The 14518-nt window shown below is 44.9% G+C and overlaps 1 protein-coding gene across 4 annotated transcripts in view; it reads left to right on the forward strand.

The window, feature by feature from the left end:
- Window positions 1-228: 228 nt before the first annotated feature.
- The window catches only part of GOLIM4 (golgi integral membrane protein 4), a 105660-nt gene continuing 91370 nt past the window's right edge, over window positions 229-14518 (forward strand). For 2 of the 4 annotated variants that reach the window (XM_029615587.1, XM_029615586.1), the window contains exon 1: window positions 229-793. In XM_029615587.1, coding sequence (XP_029471447.1) covers window positions 595-793 — 199 coding nt within the window. In that variant the 5' untranslated portion in view covers window positions 229-594. The remainder of the gene's footprint in view (window positions 794-14518) is intronic. The other 2 variants (XM_029615585.1, XM_029615588.1) reach the window with 1 other exon arrangement.

Here is a 14518-nt window from a genome sequence, read left to right on the forward strand (position 1 = left end):
TCTCTCGCGCTCGGATTGGGGCGGACGAAGGGGTGGAGGTGGGAGGGGGGGGGGGAAATCGCACGTCATACGCCTCTCAGCTCCACCCAACGCCCTCCACCGTCCCCTCTCAAGACTGACACGGCGCAAACCCAATCCAGCGAGGACTGGAGCGGGCGCTGTCCAATCGGAGCGTCCTCCGTGCTCCGCCCCGCCCCCCCCCCTGCCTGCCTGAGGCTGGCGAGGAGGGGGCGTGGCGACACGTACGGTGCTGGGAGACGGGCCTGGGCCGTCTCCGCCGCGGTGCCTTCCTAGTTGGGTCGCTCGCCTTTTGTTTTGCCCCTAGCGCGAAAGGGTTTGGCGGCACGGGCTCCCCGGCAGCATCGGAGCGAGGCGCGCACTCGGCGGCATGTCCCGGCCGGCTGTGCCCAGCCCGGGGCTCTGAAAAGTTCGGCAGAGGTTGCCGGGAAAGAAAGTTTTGCAGCTTTTGCTGGGGGAAAGCAACAGTTGCTCCCGCCGTGGACTTTTCCAGCTTTTCCCTCTCTCTCTCTCTCCCCTCCCCCGCCCGCGATGCCTGCGGGAAGAACGTAGAGCCCGCGCCGCCCGCGCGCCCCCATGCGGGGCACCATGGGGCAGGGGATGTGCTCCCGCAGACAGAGGCGGGCGCTGCAGACCCTGGCGCTGCTGGCCGTGCTGCTCGGCTTCCTGTACGGCGCCATGGTGAGCTACGACCTGCAGGCGCAGCTGAAGAAAGCCGAGGCGGTGGCGCTCAAGTACCAGCAGCACCAGGAGTCCTTGTCGGCACAGTTGCAAGGTATTGGCGGGGGGGGTCTGGGGAGTGAGCGTGCTCCGAGCCTTCCCTCTCTTCTTTTGTAAGCCGTCCCATGTGCTGGAAGTGCACTTTACAGGGAGGGGTCCTGCTGCTCTCGTGTAACTTCCCCCCCCCCCCCCCGGTGTTTTAAGAGTTTGATGATCCCAAGCCGATTCGCCTTGCGGTGAATCCGGCCACGTTTTGAGCAGGGCAGGTAAAACTTTCTGCCTCGAGCGCTATTCGCTTGGAAGACGAGGAATCTTTAAGATCTGGAAACTTAAATAAAAGTCCGATGGATTTCTTTTTTTTTTTTTTTTTTCTGTCCTGGCAGTGATTTCGGGGGATCGGGCGGCCGAGTTAACTCCCTTGCGGCCGATTTCTGATCGGAATCGAAATGACTTTTCAGGTTGCCTTTTATCGTTCACCGAGCAGGCGTGTAAAATGCAGCTCGGAAAGCCAGGGCTGAGCTAGCTGGGCTGCCTGAAGGGGGGGTGAGCTCAGCCTCCCGGAACCGTAACAACTGCATTAGGCGAAGGATCTCGGAAGAACAAAAAAATAGCCCATGTGTAAAGTCTCTGCTATTTGTTTGTTTGTATATTGGACGAAAGATAGAGCCAACACAAAGTTTACAGAAACGATATATTGTATATAATGTTTCGTGCTTATGTGCTCAGCTTGGTATAATTGTTTCCTTTTGTAGTCTGCAACGAAATCTATTGTTTGAACTGAAACCATAATCCTAGATCTTTATATATGGAGAGTGAGAGAGAAAATGCAGTGCAGTGATGGACCTGGTTTATTAGACCCGTTTACCATCTGTTGACTCTCTCTTAAGTAAACAGTATGTTAAGGAAACTGTGGAATGTCTATTTTTGGTAGGAAATGTATTCGAGTTCAAGGCCCTAACAGCCTAGGTGTGCTCTGTCCGGGACAATATATTGCTACCAATGCATACATTACCTTTGAGAAAAAAAAAATTTGACTCATATTTTCTACGTGATCACAATTATATTTGACAGAAAACCATGTTAAAAATATTCTGAATACTAATGGTTTTGAGATGCTGTAGCCATATTTTTATGGGAGAACGTATTTGGTTGTAAGATTTTGTTAACCCGGAGACAGTTGCCACACAAACGTGATTTTGATTTTATGGTGGCAGCATGTTGCGCTTTTTCTCTTTATGCCTTTATCCTGCAGATGTAACAGTCTGGTCCAGCCCTGACAAGTTTCCTGGCTCTGAATCTGCTGGTTTTGTGAAGACTTGAAATGTAGGGGGTTTTTTTTCCCTGTGCTCTTCCACTTCTTTGGAGACTGCTCCCCAACTAGACACAGTGTTAACAAATATTTGATTAAATGCAAGATGAAGATTTTGCCAGGCGATCAACTGTTTTTCAGCTGCACATGTTAAGGCGTGAAGTTAAAGTAGCAGTAGAGAGCTGATCCACTAAGCTGCAAAAGGCTTTGCAAAGATAATGCACTTTAAACAAATAGTGCATGTAATCGTGCTTATTTATTTTAATACAAGCTTATCATTTTTGCTTGCCTAATTTTATGAAAGCAAAAATTATGCAAAATTGCTAAATCAGCTAATGAAGCATGCACATCAGCTCATTAACCATTTGCACACAGCAAGATTACATACAGAGGTGTAGTTCTATTTTTTTTCAGATAGTTTGTGATTTCTCATGATCTTTTACCACAAAAATAAATAAATGCAGCATATAAATGAGCTGTTACTGGAAGAAAAATATTTTATTTCCACATATATATATTGCCTTTCATGAACAAAAGAATTTCAAACACGATTTACAACAAAATACAAGAAATAATAAAATGCATCCCAATAAATGACTTGATACAATCAAATACATTGATAAAAACTCAATAATAAAAAAAAAAACACTAGTACATCAGAAGGCAATTTTCAAAAGTCATTCTTATGGCTCATTTGTGCAAGCAGACTTGCATCTGCCTTTGAGTCTTTTGTAGCTATGTAGTAAGTGAGATTTCCCAGTATTTTCCTTTTTGGCTTGTTGCTGAAAGTTGGCCCTTTGTAGGGAGATGGCTGGTTATGCTTGGGACACAGATCTTCTGGGAGTGGGTGGTGGATGCTTGGAATGGCGGTGGTGGAGACAGAAAAGGTAATAGATTCCGGGCAAACCTGGAATAAGCATGGAGGATTTCCCAGCGGCAAAGAAGCTGAGGGAAAATCAGAGTTCGTATGGGGGTCTATAGCATTGCACCAGAGTCGAAATTAGGCAGACTTGATAAACAAGAGTTGGGAAGAGAAACAAATATTGAGATAATTGAGCTGCTGAAGAAACCCCTCCCACCATTCAGTGAAATGTCGTTTTCAACAGTTCAAGGCAATCGTGTTGCTTGTAAAACTCCTTATGCAGTTGTATTCCTCTTTTAAAAAACGGTAAGTTGGCTTTGCCTTTGGTTAAGCCATTTGTATGGTATTTTCTGTTTTCCTGTAGATAAGCAGGCTAAATTAGCCATGCTGTCTGGGACTTCCCTCCGGGGCGGCTAGGCAAAGCTTAAAGATGACAGAGCTTTGCTCTGTGTGTAACTGCGTGTCCTTTCCCGCGTGGCTCCATTTTCTACCCAGTCTGTTGTTTAAGAACATAAGAAATTGCCATGCTGGGTCAGACCAAGGGTCCATCAAGCCCAGCATCCTGTTTCCAACAGAGGCCAAACCAGGCCACAAGAACCTGGCAATTACCCAAACACTAAGAAGATCCCATGCTACTGATGCAATTAATAGCAGTGGCTATTCCTTAAGTAAACTTGATTAATAGCAGTTAATGGACTTCTCCTCCAAGAACTTATCCAAACCCTTTTTAAACCTTCTTTCCGCACTGCAGGCTGCACATGGAGCTTTCTACTCTCCTCAGAGAGCACAGTTGTTTTTGCAAAAATGCTTCCTAGACCACCTTAAATTCTTCTGGTGCGGAAAGATTATGTCTATCACCGACGGGCATAATTATTGTTACTTATGCCTTGGCTTGGACCATGACCAGACGGCATGCAGGAACTACAGCCACGTGTCCTCCCTGGCCCAGTGCCAACGCGCCGCCAAAATTACCCAGCTGTGAGGGAAACTCTGGGTCTTATGCCGCAGCCAGAGCACCTCATCTCCATGGCAGCGCAGGTTCTTGTGGACTGGTTTGGCCTCTGTTGGAAACAGGATGCTGGGCTTGATGGACCCTTGGTCTGACCCAGCATGGCAATTTCTTATGTTCTTTCTTATGGATCTTTCTAAAAAAAAAAATCCAAAAGGGCCTCCTCCATGGGCCCGCCAGACAAACGACAGGGTCAGGTGAACCAGCCCCCCTATATCTCTCAGCTCCCCCAAACCATCCAGGCACATGGAGCGTCAGGAGATGTGCCGACCTTGCACCAAGGCAATCTGCATCAGCTGGAGTTAAAGTCCCAATGCAGCTGGCGAAGTACCAACGTGACACACACCATGAAGCACCGCACGAGTGATGTGCTGTCGATGCATGCATCAATGTGCAGGGAATCACATGTGCAGGGAATCACATATCATTTCTCAGCAACAGAAGATACAAGGTCAAATTACAGAACAAAGAATCCTCACAACACACTTCATCAGTAGGAGTCCCACAGGGCTCTTCCCTGTCTCCTACTCTATTTAATATTTACCTCATACCATTATGCCAACTTCTTACCGACCTCAACCTCAAATATTTCCTGTACGCTGATGATATCCAGGTCCTGATCCCCATTAAGGATTCCCTTGCAAAAACGCTGACTTTCTGGAACACATGCCTTCAAAAAATTCAACTCCTTCCTCACCAGCCTAAACCTGGTACTAAATTCCGGCAAAACTGAACTCCTGCTCATCACCTCTGAGAACAGCACCTTTTCACCAACACAAGACACACCAACAATCACACAAGTGAGAGACCTAGGAGTCCTAATTGACAATCGCCTGAATTTCAAAGCCACCATTAACAAAACAACCAAAGACTGTTTCTACCAACTACAGGTGCTGAAAAGAATTAGACCTCTTTTCCATGCCCAAGATTTCAGAACCATCCTGCAAGCAATCATTTTTTCAAAATTAGACTATTGTAACACCATCCTACTTGGTCTTCCCGCTTCTTATACTAAACCGCTTCAGATGGTACAAAATACAGCTGCACGAATACTGACAAACTCCAGGAGAAGGGATCACATAACCCCCATCCTAAAGAGCCTCCATTGGTTACCTATACACTTTAGAATTATTTACAAGGCCATCCTTACCACATACAAAAATATCCACCTACTGGCTCCCATCGACATACAGATCCCTCTCCAACTACATAATTCAACAAGACCAACAAGAGATGCATACAAAGGATCGCTACAGGTACCACCGTCCAAATCTACCAGACACATCACACTAAGAGATCGGGCATTCTCTACAGCCATTCCACCGTTATGGAACTCTATCCCTTCAAACCTCAGACTTGAAACATGCATCTCAACCTTCAAAAAAAGACTAAAGACATGGATATTCACACAAGCATTCCCGGACTCAAACTGATCTACCTTCCATGCCAATCCTTACCTTCACATACACCATGACTAACCTTCTTGTTTGAATTTTATATTATTTTACACTATCGTTACATGTTTGAATTAATAACCTGTCCTTTCTCTTCTCTCTCTGCCAAGTTCTAATCTCCCTGTTATTTGTAACTGCCTTTTTCCGCACCATTGTTTTAGTTTTGTTTACGATGCACACTTGTTTTAATGTGAACCAGCATGATGGGACTGCGTTCTCGAATGCCGGTATATAAAAACCCTAAATAAAAAAAAAAAATAAAATATGAGTCGCAGCTCAATGCATCATTGCTGGATGTCATTTGGATCGACACAAGGACCTATCGTATCATGCACCTCAATGCAAAAAACATCAAGAAGTCACCGAGGTCCACCTGCCGTTGGCTTCTTGACTGGGAAGTCCTCCCAGAAGCCACCTCCAGCCTTGGACCCGCAAGGGACCTTCATCCCTGATGCTTTAGTGGATCTCGTCTTTTGCTTCCCCAAGGGGACGTTAGTCCACAACCTCGGCCCAGCAGCCTGGCTCCTGGGCACTCTCCGCATCCTGACGTCTCCCCGCAGCTCTCGTCACCTACGTTGCTGGATTCCTCAACGGTGTACCCATCTGACCTGCTGGAGGAGCAACCTGAGCCAGCCTCCCTACCGGAGGACCTCTCCTATTCAAAATTTGTGGAGAAAGTGGGCACTAGGCTCAACCTTAAAACGTGAAAGGTGCCAGATCCTTGTGTTGAGGTTTTAGGGATCCTGAAGATCTTCAAAGCGCCAGCCGAACCAACCACCTTGCCATCCCATGCGGTGCTAGACTCAGTCATGATGAAGACTTGCAACTCTCCCTTTTTTGGTTAAATGACCTCACGGAAGACAGATCTCAAATTCTGGATGTGCCAATCTCCGTTGTACAGCATGGTCCAACTCCCGCACACCTCCATGGTGGTTCGGCCATGAAGAGAACTAAAAAATCACAGTAAGTACCTGGATAATTTTGGCTGAAGAGCATTCCAGGCGGGTATGCTGAATGCAAAGATCCAGCAGCACCAGTTCTATATCACACAGTACCTATATGAGTGCCTACAGTCGCTAAAACCCCACTTTACTACCACCTCGCTGGATGAGGCCCCACCACAGCAATTTCATGACCTCGAGGAGGGGCTAAAGCATTTAATGCATATAATATATGAATCCTTTGAGACTGCCGCATGTACTACAGCAGGAGCCATAGTCCCTCAGAGGATAGCATGGCTTTGGGCCAGTGCTATTCGGGAGGATGTTCATGAGAAGCTGGCTGACCTCCCCTGTCTCCCAGGCAACCTCTTTGGAGACAAGCTGCGCAAAACTATGGCCCAACTAAAGGAGCAGAGGATAGCGGTCTTGTCCCTGGAATCTCCCATCAACCATAATTGGTTGATGGGAGATGCCAGGGACAATAGGAAGACCTATTTCCAAAGATGGCCGTACAGACCATATATTCATCTTACTGTCCGCCGCCTTATCCACAAATCCAGCCACAGCTATCACAACAACATTCGCGGCAGGCAACCAAACGAGAGGCAGCAGTGCCTGCCCCCAATTAACAACACAAAAACCCGATAGGGTTTTTAGAGGTATCTGAATCACTTTTTTAGAGGTATCTGAATCACTTTTACGTCTACAAGTTAGGATGGAGAGTTTCCCATTTCTACCATTCTTGGGAAGCGATCACCTCTGACCATTGGGTGCTCAATATCATCTGAGGGGTACCCCTTGAACTTCAAGAACACACCAGATCTCCCCCACCGAGTAAGGCCGTATTGGCCCACCTCAGAGAACCATCGCTAGCTGCAAGAGGAAGTCGTTAAACTGCTCCAACAACATTGTTTCCAGTGGGTTCCCAGCAGTTAGCTGAACCGGGGTTCTACTCCCAGTACTTCTTCATCCCCCCAAAATTGGGAGGATTCCTCCCAATCCTGGACTTACGAGTTCTCAAGTTTCTAAAAAGGAATAAGTTCAAGATGACATCTCTCAAGCCCGTCCTTCCCTTTCTATAGCCCAGTGACTGGATGTGTTCGCTGGACTCCCAGACAGCATGGCTAATTTAGCCTGCTTATCTGTGGGGCGGAGAGGGGTTGGGGGGGGACCAAGTTTGCTTACTGTAAGCGGTGTTTTCCATAGACAGCAGAATGAATTGGCCATCCTGACCCTCCTACCTCCCCGAACATGCTTCGCAGATATGCTTTGGAATAGACTGAGGAGAAAATGGTCATGCAGGAAAGGATGCGCAGCCACACCCAGAGCAAAGCTCTGTCATCTTTAAGAAGCTCCGCCTAGCTGCCCCAGAGGGTCGTACCAGACAGCATGGCTAATTCAGCCTGCTATCTACGGAAAACACCGTTTACGGTAATCAAACTTGCTTTTCATCATTTGCATCGTTTAATCCAGGGGTTCCTGGACTTTTCAAGGGAAGGTACGCATAAGACGTTGGAAAGTACTGAAATGGCCGCATGGGATGACTGGCCCTCAGTTGGACAGGCGATTGGGTTGGGGGATTGCGTGGCCCGTTTGATGATTTGAAATGCCTAAGAAGACACAAGGTAGGGTTCCCAGGGGCATACCATATAGATTTCTCAAAAGTTGGTAACTCTTCCGCACCCTTGGAAAGCTCCCCCTGCATCTGCTTCCTGGGTATGTGGCAGGAAGGTATAGGAGGGTGGTTGGGTGTACTCCTACAGCCCAGCACTCTCTCCTTTCTCCTCCTTTCATCTGTCCTCTACTCTCTCTAGAATAAGGAGAGCTTTTGCATTTACTAAAGTGTGCAGGCGTGGTAATATATTACTCAAAAAAGTGTACTGAGCTTGCCAGATAAAAGCAGGGTGATATTTAAGAAATTTTTTTTTTTTGTGACATGGTTCATATTCCAGCCTAATCAGAACCTGCCCCAATTCCATTTATAAATACAAAAAAATCAACACCCTCTTGATATTTGCCGAAATGGACAGAATATTATATATGAAATCATTCAAAAATTCTAATAGCCAACTATCTAAAAATAAAAAAAAAATTGAGGAAAGGGTTGGTGGTTTCATATTAGGTTAACACTGTTACCACCAGGTAATCAGGACCATTGTATGTCTAATCATTAACGGCCAACCTCTTTCTAACACTGTACTATTCCTTTTTTTTTTGAAAACTTTTTTTAAAGCAATTAAAACAGTGTATGCTGCACCAAAAATTGGAATAATTCTGTGTGTAATTATATCCTTAAATGTTCAAACTTTCAAGTGATCCAATCAAAGCAATTGTGTCCTTAGATCCATGGCATCAAAAAATAATTATACACAATCTTACTGCCCTCCTAACGAGGCCATGTATCAGACAATGTCTTTCGTCAGGGGATGTTGCTCCAGTCAACCAGTGCCGGCGAATAACATGTCTCCACTGCTTAAGCCAATCATACACCATGGTTCTGGATCCCATTTATGACTGGTCCAAAACAAAGGTTCCGAGGTTGGGGGCAGGGCTTCTACAACTAGCCTCGCCCTCCTTCCTCTGTAACCCAGCCATGGCCGCTGCAGTCCTCCAGTGAGAGCCCGCCGACTGTTCTCTCTAGCGCTCTGTGCTTGCACCCCCTGAACACTACTGTCCAACGGAGGACTGCCACTTACATTTCGGTTTAAACCGAGAATGGTGGCAAAGGTCAATCTCTTGCTTTCTGGATGTACTAGAGCACGTTTAACCATGCAGTGAGATCCATGTAGAGAACATTGTAGATCTTCTTGATACCTGTGCCAGCATATGCAGGTAATTTTATCGCCACAGGTGCATTTGAATCCGCAAGCTGGGTCTAAGATGCAACTGGCTGTTAAAGCCAAAGAAATGCCATAGGCCTCCAAGTTATAAGGAACAGACGTCAATCACAGTTTGAGACTAAAATTGTGGAGATCTTAGTATTGCATCTCTTGTTTGCATCTCCAGGGAGTGGAAAATGTTCTCTTTACATGTTGCCAAAAAAAAAAAGATGGAATCTACGGGCATTTTAAAAGCAGTCTCATGTCTTTCTGGCACATCCAGTAACTCCTTGTGTTGAAAAATTACTGCTTTAGATTTAAACTTAGGAAAGTTAACTTTCAATAGTGTGGATAATCCGGCACATACACGCAGAAGTAAGTGAGCCTAAAGTTACGCCTGGATTTGATAAACCATTTGATAACTGTGTGGGAACCGCACAGTTAATAAAATACTGTGTATCCCTGCTCCCAAAATACATGCATGTTTCCCTGCTTATGCAGAAGCAGGTATTTTATAAAGTTGGCTCTTGTGTGTGTATTTGTATTTATTAAAATTTCTTAATTGCTTCGCACTCATGCCCTGAGCTATTTACAAAATAAATATATTTAAATTCACCATGAATAAAACACACAACTTCGTAGACAAAATAGGAGGTGATTTTAAATACACAAAGCATTATTTTAATGAATGCTTGGTTCATCAGAAAAGGTCTTAACACAGATTTAAATGTTTGAGTACTCCATAAGTCTCAAGGTTCCAGGTATGGTGAAAATAAGTATGAACCCAGCTTCCAAGCACCAGTTCGCTGAAACCTCAAATATTTGACCTGAACCTCCAATTGATCCCTTCACTATTACCCAAAATCTGCAAATGAGAAATCATATTTAATACCCGTGACTTGATTAGCAAGGGTAAAAGCACGTGTGCATGTTTGTGACATATCTGTACATACTCAGTTTCAGCATCGGTGCATGCGTGTCCATCCGCCCTAGGCAGTGACCTCACCACCATGCCATCACCATGTTCTCGCTCTCTCTGCCCAACCCACAACGCACCTCCATTCATGCCCCATCTTTTTCGCATCCATGCCTCATCTGCATTCTGTTTCAAGAATACTCACGTTAGGTTGCGCCGCCCCTGCCGCCCTAATGGTCCCGCTGGCCCTGCTCAGTTTATAAAATACATAAATGTGCAAGTACTTCCAAACCTTGCCATGAAAAGCACTTGAAGTGCCCTCTTTGCTAAGAGCATGTACTTTTCTGGTCAGCAGCAAGGGCACTTTTATTTTATTTTAGATTTTTATATTCCGCTTTTCACACTTTATTCAGCACTTCAAAGCGGGTTACAATCAGGTACTGTAGGTGTTTTGTATGTTCCAACCCTTTTAAAAATTAATGCACTGTGCACAGAGGCAATGTATGCGCGCATATACATTTTTAAATTTTTTTTTTTTACATGCACAACCCCTGCGGAAGACTTTGAAAATTCACCCTTAAAGGCAGTAGTGCTTACTTTAAATATTTTTTAATTCTATATTCAAGTGAATTGAATCAAACCCTAAGATCCTCTTTTTTTTTTTTTTGTTTATTCCCAAAGGGAATATTGGTGTTTCATTTATTAGAATGCGCGTTCAGTTTAGATATTTAGCTGCATCATTGAAGTGTTGTAAACCTAGGTTGCTGCAGATACATTCAGAGCATGAACAGCTGAAAAACAGGCTTGGAGCAGATAGTTAAAATGGCCATAATAACCAATTCACAAGTTGTATTTAGAAAAGTGTGACATTTGTGAGAGCACAAATGGAAGGTGACCTTTGAATAAGACTTGGTGGAGAAGTAATAGTATCAAGAAGCAGAAAATCTGCTTTCTAGACTCCTGCTAATGCATCTTTCAAGGAAAGGACCAAGCAGCCTGACCTGCTCTCTTTTCAGGAATCACCCGCTGGATACAAATCTCTGTGTTTGGGTGGCCTTTTTAAAAAATCTTCACCAATAATTTTCAAACGGACAGTCTTTTGCGCTTTTGGGTGATTGTTACATGTTGTAGACCTGGAGTTTGGACACCTATTTTTCTTTTGTCCTCTTACTGTCACTGGTTAAGCACACACTAGTACTTCTGTGTTTCAAGAGAGGACACCCTAGTGAGACAGCCGACTCTAGATGTCGACTGGTGTTTAAGAAGGCAGGAAAGAACTGGGAGCAGAGGATCCCTTAAGGTTCCATATGTCCATTTTGAGGCCAGAAAGGAGGCTGAGATGAATAGAAAATTGGGAAGCTCAGTGAATAGCACAAGGAATACATGGAGTGTATGGAAGGCCAAATGGGGTCAGCTTGGAGAATGAATGTGTAATGAAACATTTCGGGACTGCCCTGCTATGGGCTACAGATTGCATTGCCAGCTGTATAATCCCTATCTATAAACCTGTTTAAAACCATTTGAGATGCAAAGTCAGGTAGGTGCTGTTGGTCCCCTGTAGAAAAAGGAGGGGAAAATCCTAGGCTATGAAGTCAGCAGGATTGAAGGACAAGTAGACCAACGGTTCACCCATTCTTTAATCTCCCCACAACCCCCATTTATTTTGATGCCATAATATTTCTACAAAAGCTTTCTCTTTTAGCATTCACAGAGCTCTAGCCGCACACTTTGTCCTTGTTCATGCCATGCTGTCCCCGCATTGCTATCATGGCCTCACAATATGGCAACTGCCTTCCACACAGGCCGACAAGACTAGTGTCACACACAAGAGCTCCATTACTTTATCGCCTACTCAGCATTTACCTCCTTAATAGAGGAGATGATGCCTTCATCCATGCTACCACCTGCAACACACCCATCGTACATATTTGCTGACCTAATGCCTTCTATTAGGATGTTCTTCACATGGGGGAACCATGCTGTGTACAAACCAACGGTTGCATATGACTTGCCACTTACTCGGGTTGTTTCTTCTCTCAAGCCAGCCGTTCAGAATCAACAAAGAGTAACTGATGCCTTCTGGCTGTGCACAGGCATCCCGAGTAGCCCTAGTGATAGTGCTGGACACAGTATAAATATATAGGCATCCTGTGCTCATCCCCTGATGGAAAAGGGGAGATGGCCACACCACAGCCCAGGGCCTGCACCATCCAATACTTGCCCACCTTCGTCCACCTGGTGCACCAGGACCAGTTTTGGGATGAGGAGCAGGAATAGAGGCAGAAGGGGAATGGGCTAGGATACCTTGGTAGCTCATGGAGGACATTTTAGGGGCAAGGGAGCCCAGCAGATCAGCTCTGGTAAATGGTACCTGAGTATTTCCCTTTACATATCTTCTGCATTGTAGAGTTTGGTTTGCCCCTCTTCATGTGGTTTCTGTGTGTCATTTTGTTCAACTTTGCCAGAGTGCCTGCTTCCTCCTTCTGCCCCTCCCTGTTGTACTTCTGTGTGTTGTGGCATTGTTTCCTTCTGACTTTCCACTGCAAGTATAATGTTTGTCTTCTCAGAATTGTCTGCCTGCCTTTCTTTGCTCTGCTGTATGACTTCTTTGTGCTATGCATTCTATATTTGCCTTCTTTGTTCGTTCTTAGTTTAACTTTAATCCCTTTTTGCCTGAGTTTCTTCCCATTTCTTCTCTTCCCTTGACTACCCAGAGCACACAGCAGCCTCTAACGGGCAAGTGTCGTGTGGCTAGGAGTGGTGCCAATAGGATGCTTGCATTCCCTGAGGGTTGCTCTGGATAGGGAGACTTGCCTCCTGTAGGAGGTTTGATCCAGTGTGTGCTGCTGGAATGAGCAGTTTAAAGGGGGTTATATTTGTTTTTCGATCAACAATAGGCACAGGCCTTGATTATTTGGCGGCCAAGATCCTCCCCATCACGAGCCCGCTAGAGCGTCACATTCTGGCCGGGAGGTGAGACTGTAGATTCCATCAACAGAAATAAATCTTGAATGTTAGAAGCAGGCAGCGGTCTTTCACCAGCGTGGATCTTACTCTTCAGAATTTGCCACCAGAGGCACGCAAGAGTCTTCTGAATTATTAAAGCTTTTATAAGCAGTTGAGAACTTTTTTTTTTTTTTTAATCAGTTGAAACAAAGCATTAAGGGGTAGATTTTAAAATGTGGACGTATGTGTGCGCGCGCTACCCGGCACGCACACATGTACTCCCGATTTTATAACATACGCGTGCAGGCGCGCATGTTAGCAAATTGGGGGTCGGTGCACAATTGTGCACCTTGTGCGTGCCGAGCCCGCTCTGAGCCGCACTGCTTCCCCTATTCTCTACTACCGTACCCCACCTTCCCTTCTGCCTCCCCCACCCTTTTCCCCTCTACCTTTTTTATCTTTTTTTTTTTGTTACACAACTTACTTCAGCCCTGGGCCAAGTTCCGGCGCTATCCCATGCCCCCGGACCGCCATTTTTGCAAGCCCGGGAACTTACACACGTCCCAGGGCTTTACGCGTGTCGCCGGGCCTTTTGATAATAGGCCCGGCACGCGTAACCTTTTGAAAATCCGGCCCTAATTGCACATGGGCTCTTGTTTAAGTGGGATTTATGTTTTGGGATATTGTGCCTCTGTTAGTGGACTGGGCAGGTTATTATATTCTTTGTTATAATGGTTTTAATGAGTAGGAATATTGTATTAGATTTTATTTTACTTGAATGTAATTGTTAATATTTTAGCTTAATGTATTTTATTATACTTATTTGTTGAACTCCCACTTTAAAATGTTTTGGTTTTTTTTGAAGCAGAATAGAAATCTGTAAATTAAATAAAAAAAAAATGGAATCCTATAAGATAAACCTTCCACAGAGCAGAAACTGGGCCTCTTCACGCCGTGCATGCCTGAGCTGTGCCTACAGGTAGACTGATCCACAGATCTGGCAAAGCTAATGGGTGCTTTATATAATATGTCTAAAAAGAGCTAACTTAAAGGAGCAAAATTTCCCTCTGACCTTCTCTAAAATCCCCTCCCTCTAGTCCCACTGTAATCCTTAGATTTTGTGGCCGCCTTTCCTGATATTTTTTTCTAGCATTGCCTGGTTAGAATGTTCTTGCTTCTGAGCGTTCTATTCCAGTCTGAGTAATCTGGGGTTGTGACAGATTATCAAAGTGAATAAAATATTCTGAGTGCGTGCCATCGTCTGTAATCGTTTTCTGTGTAGATTTGGATTTATTTATTTATTTGAAAACTTTTCTATATCGTCGCTAAGTTATATACCATCGCAACGGTTTACAAATAGGCACATAACCTTAGTCTATCGTACATTCTAACAGGTGCCAATAAAGTTTGGTTACAATTTCATAAATAAAATCATTATTTGAGTAATGTTGGTCAAGTCCAGGTATATTATTGAGTTACTATCGCTTTGAGATATTACTTCTTAAATGTAGGATTGAGTGAATT

Source organism: Rhinatrema bivittatum, chromosome 9, assembly GCF_901001135.1.
Source record: "Rhinatrema bivittatum chromosome 9, aRhiBiv1.1, whole genome shotgun sequence".
NCBI lineage: Eukaryota > Metazoa > Chordata > Amphibia > Gymnophiona > Rhinatrematidae > Rhinatrema > Rhinatrema bivittatum.